We start from the raw sequence: 20,503 nt of genomic DNA, 5'->3' as shown, positions 1-20,503 counted from the left end.
TGAAAATAAAGGTTCAACTGAAATATGTGGGAAGCATCCAAAACAACTTATGGAACTTTTTAATAGTATGTTTTACTGCAAGTCACAATTTCTACATAATGCAAGTTTGACCTTTGGTCAAACATGACATACAGCAAGGAAGTAAAATAACATTTCAATCTATTTTAAAACATTCAACACTGTTGGAATACTATAGATTTAGTTACAGGTATATTCAAAATGTACTCTAAACACCTTCAAAATCGACTACTCTTCCAATAAATAGCCAAATCTCTTTTAGGATGATTTAGTTTTATACCTTAGCTCCTTATTCTTATGGTCAATAAAACAAAATTATTCAAAATGCAAATTTTCCAGTTTAAAAATGCATAAAAACTGTGAAATAAACCACAGCCCCCGCCCACCCCACTGGCACTCAACCCCCCTCCTCCCCACACCTTCTTTACTTCACTTACTCAGAATTTAGCTGGGGTTTTCAAATGAAGACCATGGACAACAACAGTAAAATAGGTTCAGCATCCTGCTCAGAAAGATTTTCTGATTGAAGCATCATGGAAGATAAAGAAAACTTTAAAGTGTATGCAATCTTTGCCCAGACCGATGCTCAGTTAAACAGAGGGACTTGCGTAGTTTTTTTTCTTATGTTGCCTCCCACCTTCAGCAGATGCACCGTCAAATTCTGACAGCAGCAACTACTGAAGGTTACAAATCAGAGAATTCTGTAAAGAATGAATATGCTATATTTTAAAGATAAAAATTGGATCTAGTCACCATCCCAGAACGAACATTAAAAATTAATGCTTTAAAGTGGAGAACCATTATCAGTTGTCATTAAACAGTGCCATAAGATGTTTTTAGGATAAGGTGATCATATAGAGGTCTTAAGCCTTGTGAGATCACTTAAATAACATATCAGAAATCAAAAAATAGAAATAGAAAGCAATTTTAGATAAATGCAATGGGCTACCAATAAGAGTGTTCAAGATAAAATCACTGTAAAAATGGTAGGTTTCATCTAAGTGGGCTTCCTTCATATAAACCTAATGTGTGTGCAAATTTGAAGTCCGACAATGCTCTAATTTTAACAGTTTAAAAATCTCATTTCATCACACTGGGTACATGACAAAACTCTTCCTTCATGTGTTCTTTAAAAGACCATCTCAAATAACGTTAGGCCAATTCGTCAGCAAAACTTACAGTAGGTGGGGTGTTGACTTAATTATAAATGGTGGTAACCTATATAACTTGTTCAGTCTACATTTGTTTAAAAAAAAATTAAAACTTGCTTAATGGTGAAATGTCATGGAATTAGGCTCAGTGAGCAGATTGTGGTGAAAGACCAAGAGTAATCTTCATCATGTTGAGAGAGGTAATTTCTGATCAATGCATCATCTGATCTCTTCTATGTTGAAAATCCTGAGGAAATGTTCTTGACAGACAAACCACAACCAGAGTTTACCAAGGATTTCATATATTCTTCCTGGATATGGGAGATTTCCTAATTGACCCTTGAAACAGAGTTTAAAAAAATTCTCCAAACATACAGTATAATTGTTAGCAACTTTACAAGATGACTTCCTGAAACTACACGAACTATTTATGAATTATAAATAATGAAGCTTATGTACTGTAATCATCTATGGCCTCAGGAATTTAGGATGGAATACAAGATCAAAGTAAAATTACTCTGAATATGTACAACTGGGCCAACAGGCATTTGTCGGCTTAACTAGATTTGAAAGTTGTGACCTTTTTTTGTTTTTCCAAGGTCTTATAACACAAAACAAAGCAGCAAATTACCACACACTTTTAATGGCTATTATATTAACAGGTTACCTATCAAACTGATGGGCAAATCTGAATTATAACACTATGCTTTTGCAACACTATGAAATGTATAAAGGACATTATGATCTAGCATACCGAACTTCTCAATATACTTTGCAGATTTCACTGTACAGAACTGTGGTTCATCCTTTCACCCTGTACTTTACAATTTTCTAAAACAACAAAAGTTATCTTTTTCCCTGTAAACATCGCTAACCTTAACAATAGCATCCAACAGGAATTATTATATTTACGCAACGCTGATTCATGCTACTTTTACTACTGATACTTGCATTGGTACCTGCCTATTCACGGCTTTTAAAATGTAGAATGAGGTAAACAAAGTGTTGCTCTACCTAATTTTTAAATTTTTTTTTCACTTTTTAAAAATTACTATACTGAAATGAAATTGGTCAAATATTAGTTCCTTTTGGGTCAATGAGGCTGATGCCTTGTGGCTTCAAAGCTGTTGTCAGGGACCAAATGCTTGAATGCACTGATGAACATTGCAATTTTTCTAACAAAGTTCTGCGCCCCTTTCAAATTAGTGCTTGTGGAATTTGATTCAATAGAAATCTCCCCTTACTGCATCATGTTTCCTGAGTTGCACTATAAACAAGAGCCACAGCTCAATAGAAATGATGTCTCTATTTTTCAATATTGTATGTTGAATATTTCCCTGATGTTTTAACAGCTACACTTCTTCCATTAATGGTACAGCTGAATTAAAAAAACAAATCCCACAAAAACATTTAACCCCATCCCAGTCATGCTATTTTGCTATTTTTCAATCCACTGAGAAAAAAAGAATTGAGACTTAGTTAAATTTCTGTCTATCCACTGTTTAAAATTTGTTCCTAATACAAACTGTTCTAACATTACAGACTGAATGCACCAAACAAAATGGTAAAATGTTGCATTGGAAGGGCTTCTTTAATTTTACATTTTCTTTCTCAGAACCTGATATATAAACATTTGGACTGACAATGTGCTTACACATGATTAAAAACATGGTATCAAGCACTCAAGGCCCTCCAGCCTGGTCATTCTTTTGACCTTACCGGTAACTTTGGCTGGTTGGAGTCTTGGCTCCCGTACTAATTGGCTCATTAGCATCAGACAACAAATTAGTGTACCCTGAGAATTCAGAAACTGTAGTCCTTATTCGATGGCCTGCTTCTTCACTGGTGCCACTGCTGAAGGTCATTGGCACTCTACCGCCCGACTTGAACTGAGAACCAAATGCCTGGGCAAAATTCTCAATCTGATAGACCTGATGATTCAGACTACCTTCCAAGTTCTTTTGTTGTTCCAACTGCCCAACCAACTCTTGAGATGGTGTCAGCCTTTGATGAGCAGTTTCTGTACTGGGAAAGTGAATACCAGGTTGGGAACTTCCGACCAACAAACCAAAATGTGGTTTTGGTGACGTGGTTGGCAACACTGAGGTAATAGATGGACTGAAACCACACTCAAGTGCAGGGGTGGTGTAAGCTTGTTTATCAGGGAATAAATTATGGCTGGGTAGACTTGATGGAAGACTAGTAGAACAAAACTGCATTCCTGGGGTTAGTGAAAACCCATCGCCTTGACTTGTTCTTTCTAAAGCTTGCTGGAGGTACTTAGAATATTCTTGGAGCATTCCTGTTTTGTCACTACGTGATGGATGTGACTCTGGGCAAACAGCCTCCTCATGCATCTCTGGATTTTCGCCCGAAGAATGGATTGGTATATGTTGGTCAGCAATATCAAAAGGAACATCATGCTGGCCCTCATGTTTGTGAGAATATTGGTCTAAAAGGCTCTGAAGGACTTCATCTGGAATTCCAGACTTCTCTTGACAGACTTTCACATCCACATTCATTGAAGAATCCAGCAAAGTAAGCGAGTTTTCATTATCCATCACACTGGCAACTGCTGCCTGGATTACAGACTGCTGAGATGCCATTTGTCCTATACTCACTGCATAGTCATTGTTATTGGAGGCAGCTTGCAAGTATCTTTTTTTCTTAAAAAACTGCATAGCATCGTCATAGTTGCAGTTATTAGCCTGTTCTGTTTTATTGCCTGCATTCTGCAACAAGACAATATTATCTATGCTGGTGCTGCTGTTCAATTCTACAGGTCCTTGTTTATTAGTCATTAACTTTTGTCTCATCAGCTCCGTGGTAGGTATAACAAGATGTGCTGCATTGTTCATACCTGTCCTTTGAGGGCTCTTCCGATTTACTTTTTTAATTACCAACTTAGGTGCTCTTGTTTGTAAATCCTCTTCATTTGCATTTCCCAACTTTATACTGGAGGACCCCATTGGCAATTCAACAGCATATTCATGCATGTTATACACTGACAATTTATCTTTGCAGCTGGTTAAGCTACTTTGCAGTTCAGACATGTTAGATTTATTCTTTTTACGGACTGCCTTGTCCTTGGTCTCCTGAGATGTAGCTTTAGATTTTGCTTTTTTGCGTGCTCCTGTCGTTCCCTGAGTTGAAGTGAAACATCCATTTCCAATTTGACCGGATGGTCCAGGTTCCATTCCATTTTCACTTTTTCCAAGGATTTCACCACATGTACGCCTGTGCTTTAATAACCTATCTGTTCTGGAAAAATACTGAAGAAAAAAAACACAATTATATCTTATGTGCACATACATAGACAATCATCAATATGAATGATGAATTGAACAAAAACAAGAGTTTCTGTTCACATAATCACCTGTTCTCTCAAGTATACAATTGAACTTTAACACTGGACCGTTAATTTGTGATGTTCAAGTAAATTTATTAGTACTGTACTTGTATGTCACCATATAAAATTAATTTTATAATTAATTTTCCGGAGATTAATTTTCTTGTGGGCTTTCATGGTAGATACAAAGAAATTCAATGGGAGCAATGAGAAACTACACACAAAGATGGAACACGAACAAAGAAAGGGTTAATTATTAATTTGCTCGGAGAAAGAGAAACTTAGTCCTACAAAATGTAAAGCACGCGTGGAAGGAAGTGGAATGGAAAACTAAGGGAAAAAGAGACAACTTACTGTGTAGAAAAAAACCTGAATGTTAGTTTATTTTACAAAATGTGGTCTTGTGGTTTCATTGTCAACAGGTTGTGGGTTCAAACTTTGTTCTACAGAATTAAGCTGATATTTTAATGCAGCACTGGAAGCATGCTACACTTTTGCTGATGATAAGACAATAAACAGGGTCCTGTTTCCCTTTTAACTGGATATAAAATAACTCCAAGATTCTTTCATGAGAAAAAAATCCCCAATAAATATCCCACAATACTACAGGAACAGATCATTTTGTCATTATGCTAATACTAATTCAAATTTTATTTTCTCAAGCGTATGATCACCCAGTACTCCATTTTTGCTAGAAAATTTTTATGTAGAGCACAGTTTAGAGCAACTCTACTCAGCTTGAACGCAACAGGAGTTGACTAAAATAGATATAAGAAATTCTCTCAGGTTTAGTGCCAAGCACTCTGCCGATGTGCAGTCGATTCGAAGTAACTTCTCCCAGGGTGAAGGGTTGCTCTCATCATCAGTGCATCCAGCCCTTTATGTTTGACAATGCACTTACAATAATGGCTGGTAAAATTGGATATGAAAAAATAAGCAACTTTAGGCTGTGTTCAGGGTTTAAAAGTCCTCATAATTTGCTCTATTTTTTTCTATATAGGTCAAAATCCATGTACAAGTTTGATCTGAGAAAAGAGAACAAATTTACTAATAAGTCAAATACCAAAAGCAGGTTTTGTGACCTTCAACAATCATTCTTCTTAAAATTAATAACCTGCTGACATACTGCATTTGCTTCTTACTATGATGCTGGATCAGTCAATATACAATTCCATACTCATTACCAGACCATCCGAACCAGGTTTTTAATTTAATCTGACATGCGTAATTTAACATTTACATTCTATATCTTTCTCATACACAAGAAATGTTTTCTATACCTGTTGGCAAGTGAGGCACTGATAAGGCTTTTCTCCACTGTGCGTCCGTTTATGTCTTTCCATGTGATATTTCTGGATGAATCTCATATTACACTGATCACAACAGAACGGCTTCTCTCCTTCAAGTAACATACATGTTAGCCTTACTTCAAAGAAGATAATTAACATATTGCATTTACATTAGGACTGTAAGTTTTTTTTCCCAAACATATAACAAGAAAAATAAAAAAGCAATGCAATTGGTCAAGACAGATGTCAATGTAATCTGTGTACATACCACTGTGGATCTTCTCATGCCTCTGAAGGAGATACTTCTGAATGAAACACATATTGCACTGGCTACATTGAAAAGGCCGTTCACCTATAAAGGATAAATATAAAATTATTCCTCAAGCACTAAGAGAGCAAGCCGCTTGAAATTATTAAGCTCAAATACATAGAAACAATAAACAATACCATGCATAGGGTCAAATCCTTAACCCCGAATAGCACAAGGAACACTGAACAAAACTGGAAAACTTAAAGCTTATTTTCAGTACTATGTTTTTTAACTCCTTACCAGTATGAATAAGGACATGGCGACGAAGGTGGTAAGAACTACGAAAGGAGGCACAGCAATGCTCACATATGTGAACCTTCGGACCATGTAAAAGATTGGTACCATCTCCAACTGCTGAAGGCTATGAGAGAAAAGAATTCCATTTTAAAGGCAAAGAGTAATTTGATTAAGTCACAAAAAAGATGAATATCACAGCAAGGTTAGAAATCTGTTCAGATGCACTGGTGGCAATTTAGTAAATTCTAATAAATTATCTAACATCATGTGACAATGCCAATTTTATTTTCAGTAATTTTAAAACACTAGTCTTTCTCCAACAGGAGAAGGTAGATAACTGGTCAATTTGCTAAGCCATTGCACACAAGAAAGACACAAGATCTGCAAGTGAGTCTTCATAATTTCAGAGCATCTCAATTGGATTTTATATCCAATGTAGAACTTTTGAAATGCAGAAAAAGTTGCAATGTAGTAAGCTTAAATGAAGCTCTATCTTTCGATAATATGAATAATTGGATCAAAAGGTAGATATAATTTGAGATTGTGAAATCATACATTGTGCACATTCTTTCATTTAAAATTCTTAAGTCTGTATCTCTAGAATGAACTCTGACCACCTAAATTTGTCTTGTAATTATAGCCATCAATGGGATGAATAAATTATTTATAATGGGAAATGCAGAATGCATCTATGTATACTGATATACATACATACACACACAAGTGCATGGTCAATGAACACAAAGATTATCACCCAATGCTGATTTCAAATGTGATGCAAATAAATCTCTAAAACATAGTACATTGAAAACAAGGAATAATTCCCCTAAAAGTTATCAATCTCCACTGTGATTCATTTCCCAATCTGATTTCCATTAATTTTTTGTGCAATAAACATTTGATGGCTTTAATCGTCAAAATTTTAGTAGAGAAAATACAAGGATTATGTAAGCACCAACAATATTAATTCAACTGGAGATTGCTCAGGAGCATTTTGTTTGTTTGCAGATTTAAAATATCTGTCAAATAATGTTGCTTGGTTCAATTTAGTCATGGAAATAAATACTTCCAAATTATATGTCTGCAATGCTTAATATAAAAGAAATTTTCATTTTTTAACAGGTTGCTCACAATCCATTTTGTGTGATAGAGTGTTTACACGCTCTATTTTATATACTGATGTTGTATCACACGTCATCTAAAATAATAAATAATCAATAAAAAATGAACTGCAAAGATATAGAATCTGTCAGGACAAATAAGAGAAAACATTAAGAATATTTAGAAAATGCTTTGTAGTGGTACAAAATTAGTTTCTTGATAAATTGGATTGTGACAGCTACAGTGACAAGTGCTGTGAATAATTTGAGAAATGGTATAATCTTAAAAAAAAAGTGTTATTTTTATAACATATAGGTATGATAGATCACAAATGAGTTACAGAAATACTTATGTTCCACTCTGATGTTCAGTGTAATTCAAATATTTCAGAGATTAAAAACTGAACTGTGGCAGTGGTGCGAATCCAGATTGTTGCTGACTTAAACCCATTAATTGATCTTTTAATACATCATGTCGATGCATTTGCTCCACGCTACTTGCTGCTGAGGAGGCAGCAACACCTTGGCTTTGAGAACCACAGCACTCTCATAGTGGCGTTTTAATAAAGAAAACACAAAATATTTCTGGGTTGAGACTGGCGTGCAATTAGAGGTGCTGCTGTTACTCTACATAAACCCGAGCATAGAATTGCCACCATTACAAAACAAATCACTATTTAAATTCTGTACATTTGGAATCATTTCAAGATTTTGAGCATTTTGTTTTGCCACAACTTTCACTACTTTTACACTTCAGGAGTTGCTAACAAAACAACATCAACAGATAGGCATGCGTTAATAAGCTTACTCAACTCAGACTGATTTTATTTTGCCAGCAATCAATGAAACAAAAAGCTAAAAATGCTTTGAAATTGTAATCTGAACTGTTGTTATTACCTTTTTAATTGCAAGCTTACAGAAATTTTGTACATAGGAACTTAGATTAACTTAAATTTAATAGCAACCCAGTTAAATTCTAAAATCGTTAATAAAATCTGCTGAAATCAGTAAGTAGTTAACTCATAATTGAAAAGGGATAACAACGTCATTCTGAATAGTTTTAAGAATATAATTTCTGAGCCACTTTTGGATAATCCATGCACTGACTAACCCTACCTTGGAGGTTTCACTTCGCTTCCGCTTGGGTTTTGTATCCTGAGATTGGGAATTTTGTTTTTTTGCCCTCTTAACAGATCCTTGTTTTGGAACAGAGAGGTAATCTTTTTCATATCTGACCTGTGACTGGAAGAATTTAAAATAAAATTAGTAATTGTTAATTTCTGGTCTCCAGGCCAAGCCCTACAGTACAAACTTTCAAAGAAAATATTGAAAATTCAGAACAATTCAACATCCATATCATTACCAATTTATTCCTACACTGAGAAACGACAGCTGTAAAGTTTCTTTAGTCATTTTCCAAATACAGGCATCTATTTTCTCTCTTCCTCTGACATGCCTCCAAGAAAAGGAAGCACAAGTAGAGGCAACCTCCATGTTACATCTATTTGGGTTACGGAAATTTGCTTTTACCTAATTCACAAAGCACTACCCAAAAATCTGAAATATCAAATCTTCTTTCATCTAAAGTGAGTGAAAAAAATAATTTATTTTTCAACTCTTGCATTCTTTAGTGCACATGCAGATGATACATTTTTGTATTATGGAAAATCATGTTTCTCAGAATGCAACCTCCCACCCCCCCCCCAACAATGCAAGGAATGCAAGTAATGAGGAAGCATTGGCCTTATTTATCTTATTAGCAAAATGTAGTTAGCATTCTGTGAATGATTTCTTGAAGGAGCCAGAATCAAACTGGGAATTTATTGCAAGTGATTCTGAGGATATGAATTTGGAATTATTGCATCACAATGATATATTGAAGTTATTTGGCTTTCAAATAGTTGGAACATATATTGTTAACTTGGTCATTTTAAACACAATTTTGCCAAAACATATTTAATTAGAATATAAAATAATGTCACTAATACTGTCACCAACTTACACCTGAATAACAATTCACTTAAAATATAAATGAACAGAAATTCCAATTTAAATAAAAACACAATGCACTTTAGGATGGTAACTTACTGATAGCACAGATCAGGTCATTCTCATCCTGAAATATACTGAAAGGCAGCAAAGAATGAACATACTTAGCAAGTCTTTTAGTGGGTTGAAGTACGCTTTTGTATTATGACCTCTGATGCCAAAATGCACTAAATTGCCAATTCAGAAATAGCACAACTATTGAAAATTTTGACTGGATATTTATCAAATAACTTTCAAATAGCATGGTTGGTAACTGCAGGCCTAGGGTAGGAGATTTAGAATCTCAGTCTTGACAATGGCTCGAGTAATAATTGTCGTATACAAGTCAGAGGTCAACTATTCATTTGGAATAAGATCTGGAGAGTGGCATAAACTAAAATAATTTTTTCCATTTTCTACTGGTAAATTCTAACTTTCTGGGCTCCAAGTCCTGATGTTATCAGTCACCACTGCTGGATAACCTAATACAGGGATTGGTGTAGTGACACAACAGCCTGGCAGTGATGCTTTCATACATGGCTTTGACTTGCAGGTATTGAAGAGATGCCTGATGCAATGTAATTGTAATTCAGCATGGACCAGAGCCTTGAGAGCAGGGAAAGAAGAGGAACAAGGGAAAACAGCAGTAAATTAAATATAAAAAAAAACAGAATTCTGAAAGTTCTCAGCAGGTCAGACTATATTTGTGGAGAGAATAAAAGAATTCATTGACTCAAAAAAGGGAAAATGTTTCTAGTTCAGGTGGGACAGTTCAAGACTGAAACAGCACCATGAACAAAGTAAACCAAATGAATCCAATGCCAAGCAAACATTATCTGATCATACAAATAAACACCACACAGAAACCTTGAGATGAACAAACAAGCTATGGCAATGCTCCAAGTTAAAACACTTTACACCAAGGACTGTGACATGTGTTTTATAAATGAAAATTATTTTTTATTCCATACGAGAAATACACCATTATAAAACGGGACATCTTGAAATTACACGCTTATATGGGAATATCATTCCCCATGCCTGAAGTACTCACAAGAACATTTCTGTTTTGAATGTACTCATGGAAAAACAATTCAAATAATGACATCATTCAAATATCAGGCCACCAATTAAATTGACTCTGAGTTTGGATAAAGTAGCTCATCAGCCAATTGTGAAAAATGACTCTACCCTGAGATAATGGTGCAATAGTCACATCTTCCCTTTTTGAGTCAATGAATTCTTTTATTCCCTCAACAAATGAATGCCAACATTGCATTTACCTTCCTTCCCACTGAATCAACCTGCAAGTTATCTTTAGGGAACCCTGCACAAGGACTCCTGTGCATATCTGATTTTTCAATTTTCTCACCATTTAGAAAATAGTTCATGCTTTTATTCCTTCTACTAAAGTGAATGATCATACACTTTCTATCCTACACTATATTCCATTTGCCATTTCTTTGACCATTCTACCACTCCGTCCAAGTTTTTCTGGCAGACTCTCTGCTTCAACACTACCTGCCCCTCCACCTAACTTTGTATCGTCTGCAAACCTGGCCACAAAGCCTTCAATTCCATCATCCAAATCGTTCACATGCAATGCAAAAAGAAGTGGAACACCATTTGTCACTGTAGCCAACCAGAAAAGGCTCCCTTTATTCCTATTCTTTGCCTCCAGCCAGTGAGTTAATCCTATATCTATGCTCGTATCTTTCCTGTAAAACCATGGGCTCTCATCTTGTTAAGAAGGCTCATGTGCAACACCTTGTCAAAAGCCTTCTGAAAATTCAAGTAAACAACATCTTCTGACTCTCTTGTCTATCCTGCCTTTTATTTCCTCAAATAATTCCAACAGACTTGTCAGGCAGCATTTCCCCCTTAAGGAAATCATACCGACTTTGACCTATTTTATCATGTGCCTTCAAGTATCTTAAAACCTTATCCTCAATAGACTAACATCTTCCCAACCACTAAAGTCAGGCTAACTGGCCTATCGTTTCCTTTTCTTTAAGAAGGGAGAGACATTTGCAATTTTTCAGTCCTCCAGAACTATTCCAGATTCTAGTGATCCTTCAAAGATCAGTACGAATGCATCCACAATATCTTCAGCTACCTCTTTCAGAACCCTGGGGTGTAGTCCATTTGGTCCAGGTGACTTATCTACTTTCAGCTTCCCAAGCATCATCTTCTTAGTAATAACAACTACACTCACTTCTACCTGCTGACATTCGCATTTCAGGCATACTGCTAGAGTCTTCCACAGTGAAGACTGATGCAAAATATTTATCAAGTGTGCCCACCATTTCTCTGTCCCCCATTACTATCTTGCTAGCGTCATTTTCCACCTGTCCAATATCCACTCTCGTCTCCCTTTTACTCTTTATATACATGAAAAAGACTTTCAGTACCTCCTTGATATTACTGGTTAGCATACCTTCATATTTCAAGCATGGCAAGCTAAACAGATATTTTAAAGGATAGGCACAACCAACCTCTTTCTTCCAGGCAGCACAGTGTGCAGCTGATAGAACTGCTGCCTGACCCAAAGTGCCGTCTCTATAGAGTTTGTACATTCTCACTGCCATCCCAGAGATTTCCTCTCTTATGTCAAAGTTACATGGGTGATAAATTAACTGGCCAGTGCAAATTGCCCAATTGTGTGTAGGAGCAAGTTGATGGGAATGTGGGGAAAATTAATGTAGCATGAGCATAAATGGGTGGTTGAATGTCAGAATCTACTTGGTGGGCAAAAAGGCCCATCTACATATTTCTCTATCATGTTGTATAATTCCAAAAAACTGTCAAATTGGAAATCTTACTGAATACTTGATGTGGTCAGTCCAGTTGGGCAATTGGTCAAGCTGTTCCAAATTGCAAACAACAAAGAAATTTAGATATGATTTTGATAATATGAGAGCAGGAAATCACATGTCTCATGTTATGCTGTGTTCACACCATATGATTTTGCCTCAAACTTATTAAGCTTATGCTCCAACCCTAGAAAATGCTTATTTCAACAGTGTTTGTCCCTGAGATGCAGATGCCTAACATCAGCATATATCAGCCATTCCTAATTGTTTAGTGCACTAGTCAAATACTAACTGAACAAACAAAGGAATGCAATCTCACATTAGATTGCCTTCAGGGATACCAGTAGTAAAAAATAACCAGTACAGTCCTCACATTTTCTTCATGCCAGAACAAGTAAATTAAACTGGAGAGATGTACAGTAGATTAAGACTCAATTACGCATTGGAATGGTAGCGGCGTCCGTTTCTTTACTGATATGAGGAGCCATGACACAGTTCATCTCCTCTTCAGGGACATCTTGTACAAAATGCCAATGTTGACACAGTTGATAGGACTGCCCTTCAAAGATTGAAGTTATAGTATATTACTGAGACAAATTATTGGTAACTATTTTACCTGTGTATGTTTGACAGCAAACCGAAATGTCAACAATGAAAACAGATCTCCCATGCATTGCCACCAACCTCAAGGATCACGTATCCCGCTTTGCTTGCTTCTACCTCTTACTCAAGAACCACAAACCTGACTGCCCCAGTAGAACACGGAACAGTACAGAAACAGGTCCTTCAGCCCATAATGTTAATAATTGGTAGGCCCATTATTTTTGCATGCTCCTGTCCCACTGAGGTTGTGTCTGCATACCTTGACTCCATTTTGTTCCTGCTGGTTCAGTTCCTACCTACATCTGTGACATTTCACACACTCTCGAACATTGCAATCCCTGGTCCTAATCACCTAATTTTCCATTGCAGATGTCCAGTCCCTATACCCTTCTATCCCCAATCAGGAAGGCCTTAAAGCTTTCCACTTTTTTCTAGACAACAAACCTAACCAGTTCTCCTCCATTACCCTCCTCTGTGCAGCGGAACTGATTCCCACCCTCAACAATTTCTTTTTCAGCTCTTCTCACTTTTTACAAACCCAAGGGCATCCGCATGGACCCCAACTAGGCCTGGCTTTTCATCGGCTACCTGAGATGATCCATGTTCCATGCCTTCATGGGTATTGCTCCCCAATTCTTTCTATACTACATTGATGACTGAATTGGTGCTGCTTCCTGCACCCATGCTGAGCTTGTCAATTTCATCAACTTTGCCTCCAACTTCCACCCCGCCCTCAAATTTACTTGGCCCATCTCTGACATCTCTTCCTTTTCTCAATCTCTCTCTCTCCATCACTGGAGACAGACTATCTAGTGTTATCTCTGGCAAACCTTGTGGCTCACAGTTATCTCAACTATACCCCTCCCCACCCCACCACTTGTGAAAATGCTATTCTGTTCTCAGTTCCTGTCTCTACTGCATCTAATATTAGGATGAGGCTTTCTATTCTAGAATATCTGAGATGTCATCATTTGTCAAAGAATGGCGTTTCCCTTCCACCACCATCAATGTTTCTCTCATCTGCATCTCCTCCATTTCCCGCACATCTACCCTCACCCCATCCTCCCGCCATCATAACAGGAATAGGGCTTCCCTTGTCCGTATGAGCCTCCATATTCAGCACATCATTTCTATAACTTCTGCCATCTATAATGGGATCCTATCACTGAGCACATCTTCACCACCCCAACTCTCTGCTTTCCATAGGGAATGTTCTCCATGTCATGCCTTGTCCTGCTGTCTCTCCCCAGTGATCTCCCTCCTGGCACTTACCCCTGCAAGTGTTACAAGTCCCTATACCTCCACCCTCATGATCATTCAGGACCCCAAACAATTCTTTCAGGTGAGGTGATATTTCACCTGCGAATCTGTTGGGGTCATCTACCGTACCTGGTGCTCCCATTGCGGCCTCCTCTACATTGGTCAGACCCGATGTAGATTGGTAGACTGCTTTGCCAAGCGGCTTCACTCTGAACGCCACAAAAGGCAGATTTCCAGGTGGACACCCATTTCAATTCAACTTCCCACTCCCATATGTTGTTTCATGGCCTCACTCAGGTTGGAGGAGCAACACCTCATACTCCGTCTGGGTAGCCTCCAACCAGATGCCATGAGCACCGATTTCTCTAACTTCCAGTGATTTCTGCACCTCCCCCCGACCCTTCCATTCACCATTCTGGTTACTCTGCCACCCATTCTCTTCTCCTCACTTGCTCTTGTGCCCCTCCTCCTTCCCTTTCTTCCATGGTCCACTATCCTCTCCTCACAGATTCCTTCTTCTTCAGCCCTTTACCCTGTCCAAATATCACTTCCCAGCTTCCAAGTTCACCCTCCCCCCCCCAACCCACCTTATCCCTCAGCTGGCTTCAGCTATCATCTTCCAGCTGTTACTTCCCCTCCCTCCACCTTCTGCCCACTGAGTTGGACTGCCTAGTCCAATGATAGATCTTCATTATTGCTACAATGGAAAGTAACTGATTTAACTTCATAACAATATTCAACTAACAAGCAATGTGAGCCTTTGACTGGAAAACATGATACTTACTACACCAGTATGATTTAGGTTGTGGGTCAAGATGCTCTGCCCCCTGCCCATCTCCTCTTCCTCGAGAAGCTTATTCTTAAAAAATAAAAATCCATCATGCGCAGAAAACTTCTTCTCTTTCACATCTGAGATGGGTTGCACGTATTCTGATGGGTATTTTTCTGCCGGAGCGTCAGGATCTTTTTTGAGGATCAAATCCTGAGGTACAGTTGGTGTGACAGAATGAGCAGCGAGGCTGGAAAAATTTGTGATTGGTGGGAGGTGACTGAACATGATCATGCCAGAAGAAAAATTTGGTTCCATCCCACCGTTCCTGAGGAATTCGTTACCCAATTTGTCGTGAACAATGCTCATGATGTAGGTCTAAAATTATTCAAAGCCAGATTGATAACACACTCCTAAAGTAATGAGAGGACAAAAATATTAGACATATGAAAAGGCAAAATATATACAATGTTACAAAAGCTTCTACTGAAGGGTTTACAAACAAATTTTAAATGCACCTGATAGCCAAAGGAATGACTCTTACCGTACTGCACTAATGACTGATTTCCTAATACAATGGTACAAGAGGATATCAATATTGAGGACAGTAACAGGAGCTGCGATCCTTATGTCCACAAAATTAAGTCACAATGCCAGTCATCTGATGTAGGACTACTCAAAACATTGCTCTTGATGTCGGTGACATCATAACCATTACCTAGCAACAAACTTGTTTTCATTGTTTAGTGAAGTACAAGCAAGTTGGTAGGGCTCAAGTTTTGGGAAGTGATCTTTCACTTGGGTCAAATTATTTGCCAATAGTATTAAACGCAGCATTTCAGCAGAAAACAGTCTGTCAGATAAAGTGCATCTCTCATGGTAGCTTTCTACCACAATAAAAAAAAGTACGTTCAAAAGATGAGTTTGGTCTTGTTAAGGCACCTGAAAGAGGAAACAACAGATATAGACAGCAGGGAAAAAAAATGATGAACAGAAAATTAATTTCAAAATTAAATTACTAGTAGAAGCTACAAACCATTTACTGAATATTACAATAACTTTAGAGATTTATGTAATGGAGAATCTCCTCAAAACAGGTCTAATTTCTATTTTTGTTGCTCCTTATACCTCAAGAAACTCCTCTCAATATACTGAACTAACTTTTGCTGATAGGCACATCTTTGTGGACTTGATTAACTCAACAAGGAAATAAGTCAGTTTGAAGTGTGACATAATGGAAGTCTTGATGACTTTTTCTTTTAATGTTCCCACTGCATTTAATCTCAGCATAACATTGCAATAACCCCCACACCTTTCTGACAAAGCCATTAATGGATTATAGCCCTAAAATTGATTTTATATATGTACGTACGTCACTACAATGTAGAATTTATATTGAATTTGCCATAAACCACTCTTGAACATTCACAATTTAGTATTCAGCATACAAAATAAAAATATTGTTAATTTAATACAAATTACCTATTTACTCTACACAAAATTAAAGGATGGGGAATGAAACAAAAATGTTTTTTTATAAGTGTAAAATGGGCTATTCTGCTGAAGAATGGGTTGAAGTTAAGGCATATTTTTTGGGACATGATAAAGGGAGCATTCATCGAAATGAACAGTCATTCTTTAAACTTCTAAATTTTAAATATCATTAAATTTACACATTCCAAAGGTAGATTTTTTTCCATTATGAAAATATAAATTAAGATTTTATAATAATATTTTAAACTCTGTGTTTAGCTTAAGTTAATCACTTTCTAATACAGCTCAATTTTATGTCATGGCATCATTTGAGTTGCTTCAGTCAAGCAGCTTCCATTGTCAGCCTGGATCATCGAGCATGAACATTGTTCTTGGGTCAATCTACTGAAAGTGGATGACTGATAGACTAACTCCATACTGGACTACTTGCACTAAAGTTGAGAATTTGATCAAATTTTACAATAAAAATTCCAGGTCTGGTCACAGTCTTGCTGGAACTTATTTAAGTCCTGCAGTTCATCTACTCCACAATCTCCAGTACTAGTTACTGAACATTTTTGCAGATTAAGTTGAATCTGCAAAAAAAACATTGCTACGAAGCAACATGGATTCTGAATGGAAGTACTAAGTGGATAAACACCTTTATAACTATATACTTTTGCTTGTAAAATAAAATGCCCAAATTCTGCTGGAAAAAGAAACAACCACTGCTCAGAATTGTTAAAGAACAAATCACACAGGTATATTAACACAAATGAAGAAATTTGCCACTCAAATATACACAAGCTCATGATGTACAGCCTACTTTAGCTATTGACTTCCATGACACTATGGACATAGTTAGGGCCTTTCCACTCAAGAACAAACAAAACACATAGGTCACATGCAATCACCGCAAAACCACTCCAGTACTGAAATCTTTAACAAGTTAGCAGCCTCATTCTTACGAATTTTAAGCATTGAAGATTTAGAAATATTTGAAATTTTCTTACCCCTTTCTACATTTTGCTCTCTGGTCATTAAGTAAAATTTTCCATTTACAACTTACTGCATCAATAAAATTCCTCAGTCCAATTGCTTAAGGATATAAGCAGTTGCTTACCCTGTGCGTATAGGTGCCAGATTTCCAGTGCAGGACATCACCAGAAGATCCGGTAGAGTTTTGGATTTCTAAGTCACCGTATTGCTCCAATGCAAACCATCCATAGTACGTGGACAAATGTATGTGAAATGAATAACTTGTGCACTGAATACAAAACCTTGTCTACTGACACGGGTAAATGTGCTTGTACAGTCACATTGGCATGTTACATGGGATCAATATAGAGATGCATCAGCTAGATAGTTCTAATACATATTTACATTTTGCTTCTCCAAACTAAACTTTTTAAATAAGGCAATAAGGTTCAGTCTTTAGCCTTTCATGTTATTATATAGCTTATGGCCTCAGTTATACTGTGCTCACCCTGAGAAACAGAATTTTTTGAAATTGATCACCAAAAGAACTCAAAGAACTACAGAGAAGGCACATCTGCTGGAACAGAAGCAGCGCACCCCCGCCCCGCCCCTAGTTCTGTATACTTTCAAAATACTGTTCAGAAAGTATCCAATCACATTTTACATTCACTGTCCTTACGAGTGATTAGATACTTAAACTAGAAAAGTATATGGGTATGAAAGAGCATTTTCAGTCCAAAATACTTTGCCCATAAAAGAAAATAGAATGGGTTCTCCTCTTTTTCAAGGCTGTCTAGAAACATCAATTTCACTAAATACTCCAGAAGAGTCTCATGTTAAGTAATAATGTGTAATCTAAAATGACCCAAAAGCCAGGTTGAAGCAGCACAAAAAAAAACCACAAAACTGATTTACTAATCAGAAACATGAGTTTTCAAATCTCTAGCTCAATATTTTAGAATTGTGGGGTTCCTAGATTTAGTTTTATATTTAAAATAAAGGAACAAACAAAACTAAGCATTAAAAGTGTCTTTTGCTGTACTGATTATAATTCATGATTAGGTTAGTGCGCCTGGGGTGTTCTGGAACTTGCAGCTCAATTCCAGTGCCATTCTATAAGGAATCTCTGTACATTCTCCCCGTGGAATGCGTGGGTTTCCCCTGGGTGCTCCAGTTTCCGCTCACAATTTAAAGACGTACCGGGCAGGTTAATTGGTCATTGTAAATTGTCCCGTGATTAGGTATGCGTTAATTAGGCTTCTGCAGTTGCTGGGGCAGCATGGCTCAAAGGGCCTACTCCATGCTGTATCGCTAAAATAAAGTTTAAAAAAATTATGAAGCCCAACACCATTAAAAAGTTTGATGTCCAGCTTTTGATACAATGTACCAATTTTTTCTCAACCAGCACAATCTGAAATATGAATTTCAGAAAGCCCCAACAATGAAATGCACAATTTTGCACTTTTTGGTAGTTAAATTTTAGATCTTCTGATTAAGAACTTCAGTTATTAATCGTGCATTCATTTTGGACCTCAAGCAGTGAGGTTGAGACTAAAATTGGCAAGAACTGAATTTATCAAACAGAGGAAGACTAAAAATGTTTTGGAATGCGATAAAGATACCATATTTAAAGAAAAATGAGAAAGTTGCTGTAGTTTTACAAACAAAGAGAATGTATCAAATTGCTCTCCTCAGCAACAGAGAGTGTCCAATGCAGGACATTGAGAGTAGCCTGAGAGGTCATTTCACTGACAGAATCAAGAAGCATTCCCAGGTTCTGAACTACTACACGGACCACAGGTGACTGAACTATAATTGAACCAAATAATTTGAGCTGTTGGAACATCCCAAGATCAGCACTCACTAATCTGAATCCCATTGTTTTCTATGGTGCTGCGGGGGGGGGGGGGGGGGAGAGAAAGAAAGAGAGAGACAGAGAGGAAGAATATTCTCGGTGATAGTTACTGTCCAAAGGACACAACATTCCAACAGCAATATTCCTGATATGAGTATTATTTTTTAAATAAATATTTCTTGAATTAAGCCAACTTACCTACAGATGTGTAGGATTTGAATGGCAAATAGTGTGGTCTAATTTACCTTATAGCAGATTGACAAGGAAAATTATCTATTAAAATTCCAATCAGGACAAAACTTCAATTTTATTGCACTTCATTTTAACGTTTAAGCTTGTTACTTTAAACGTTTGTTCAAAAAATAACACTTGAAAGTGGAAATGCTTTTTTCAGTGAGGCACATGCCTGTGTTTTTTTTAATTTCCAGGGTCAGTCGGATTAAGTTAAGCCGATTGTGGAGAACGAGCTTTGTCAGGGAGAGTGGTGGCCAGGGACCGAGTTCCCTCCCGGGCTGGTGGGCGCGGGACCCGGCGTGGCTCCCGGGGAAGACCGGGGACTCTACCGAGCTCCAGGCCGCTTTGTCCGCTGCCGGTCGACTCTCGGCCTGCGCTCCGCAACAGTACGGGGCCAGCGCCCCGATCGCCAGCAGCCCAGCCAAGGCAACTGCCATCCCGCTCTTGTGCCTACCTCGCATCGCCGCTCCCAGGATTTAAGGCCCGATTCAGTCTCTAGTTTGTCAACATCCCTCAGCCACTCGGCTCCTCCATCTTGCCTCAAGCTGCACGCCGGGTAATACGGGAGCTCGGATGAGGACAACCACGAGAGGAGCCGAGCGGAACCGAGCACGGCCGAACTCTCGCCCCAAACTATGCATGCGCAGAGTTTTTCTGTAACCCAATCCGCTGTACCATTGGTGACGTCAGAGACGGTAGATGCCGGAATCTGGAATCTGGAGCAATTAATAATCTGCTGGAAGACCTCAGCAGGTCAAGCAGCGTCTGATGCCTATTATATCGGACAGGATATAAAAGAGGCGGAGGGGAGACCTTATAGAAGTTTATTTATGTTAAATTTCAAAACTAAACTATAACTATCCGAGAAAAACAATGAACAACTTTTACGTTCATTGCATTCAGTCGTGTTAGCTTATTTTTTTGAAATCATAGCACCATTGCCACTTTTGTGGCCACCCAGGGTGATACACCCGTTCATTATTTGAGGGGCTTCCCCACCCGACTCGGCGCCCCCCCCCCCCCGTGCGATAGCAGA

General features: G+C 37.7%; 1 protein-coding gene across 1 annotated transcript; it reads right to left on the bottom strand.

Annotated features, from left to right (window-relative positions):
- Positions 1–435: 435 nt before the first annotated feature.
- Positions 436–20,178, bottom strand: LOC134340428 (zinc finger protein 281-like). The gene is made up of 7 exons (XM_063037656.1): positions 19,922–20,178; positions 14,943–15,340; positions 8,571–8,696; positions 6,358–6,478; positions 6,076–6,159; positions 5,799–5,917; positions 436–4,441 (listed from the first exon to the last, which is right to left on the bottom strand). The coding sequence occupies exons 2-7, from the start codon at positions 15,294–15,296 to the stop codon at positions 2,885–2,887; spliced, it is 2,361 nt and encodes a 786-aa protein (XP_062893726.1). The 5' UTR covers positions 15,297–15,340; positions 19,922–20,178; the 3' UTR covers positions 436–2,884.
- Between the last annotated feature and the right edge of the window lie 325 nt (positions 20,179–20,503).

This window comes from Mobula hypostoma, chromosome X1 (assembly GCF_963921235.1).
Source record: "Mobula hypostoma chromosome X1, sMobHyp1.1, whole genome shotgun sequence".
In the NCBI taxonomy this organism is placed as follows: Eukaryota; Metazoa; Chordata; class Chondrichthyes; order Myliobatiformes; family Myliobatidae; genus Mobula; species Mobula hypostoma.
This window is presented reverse-complemented; position numbering and strand designations above follow the sequence as displayed.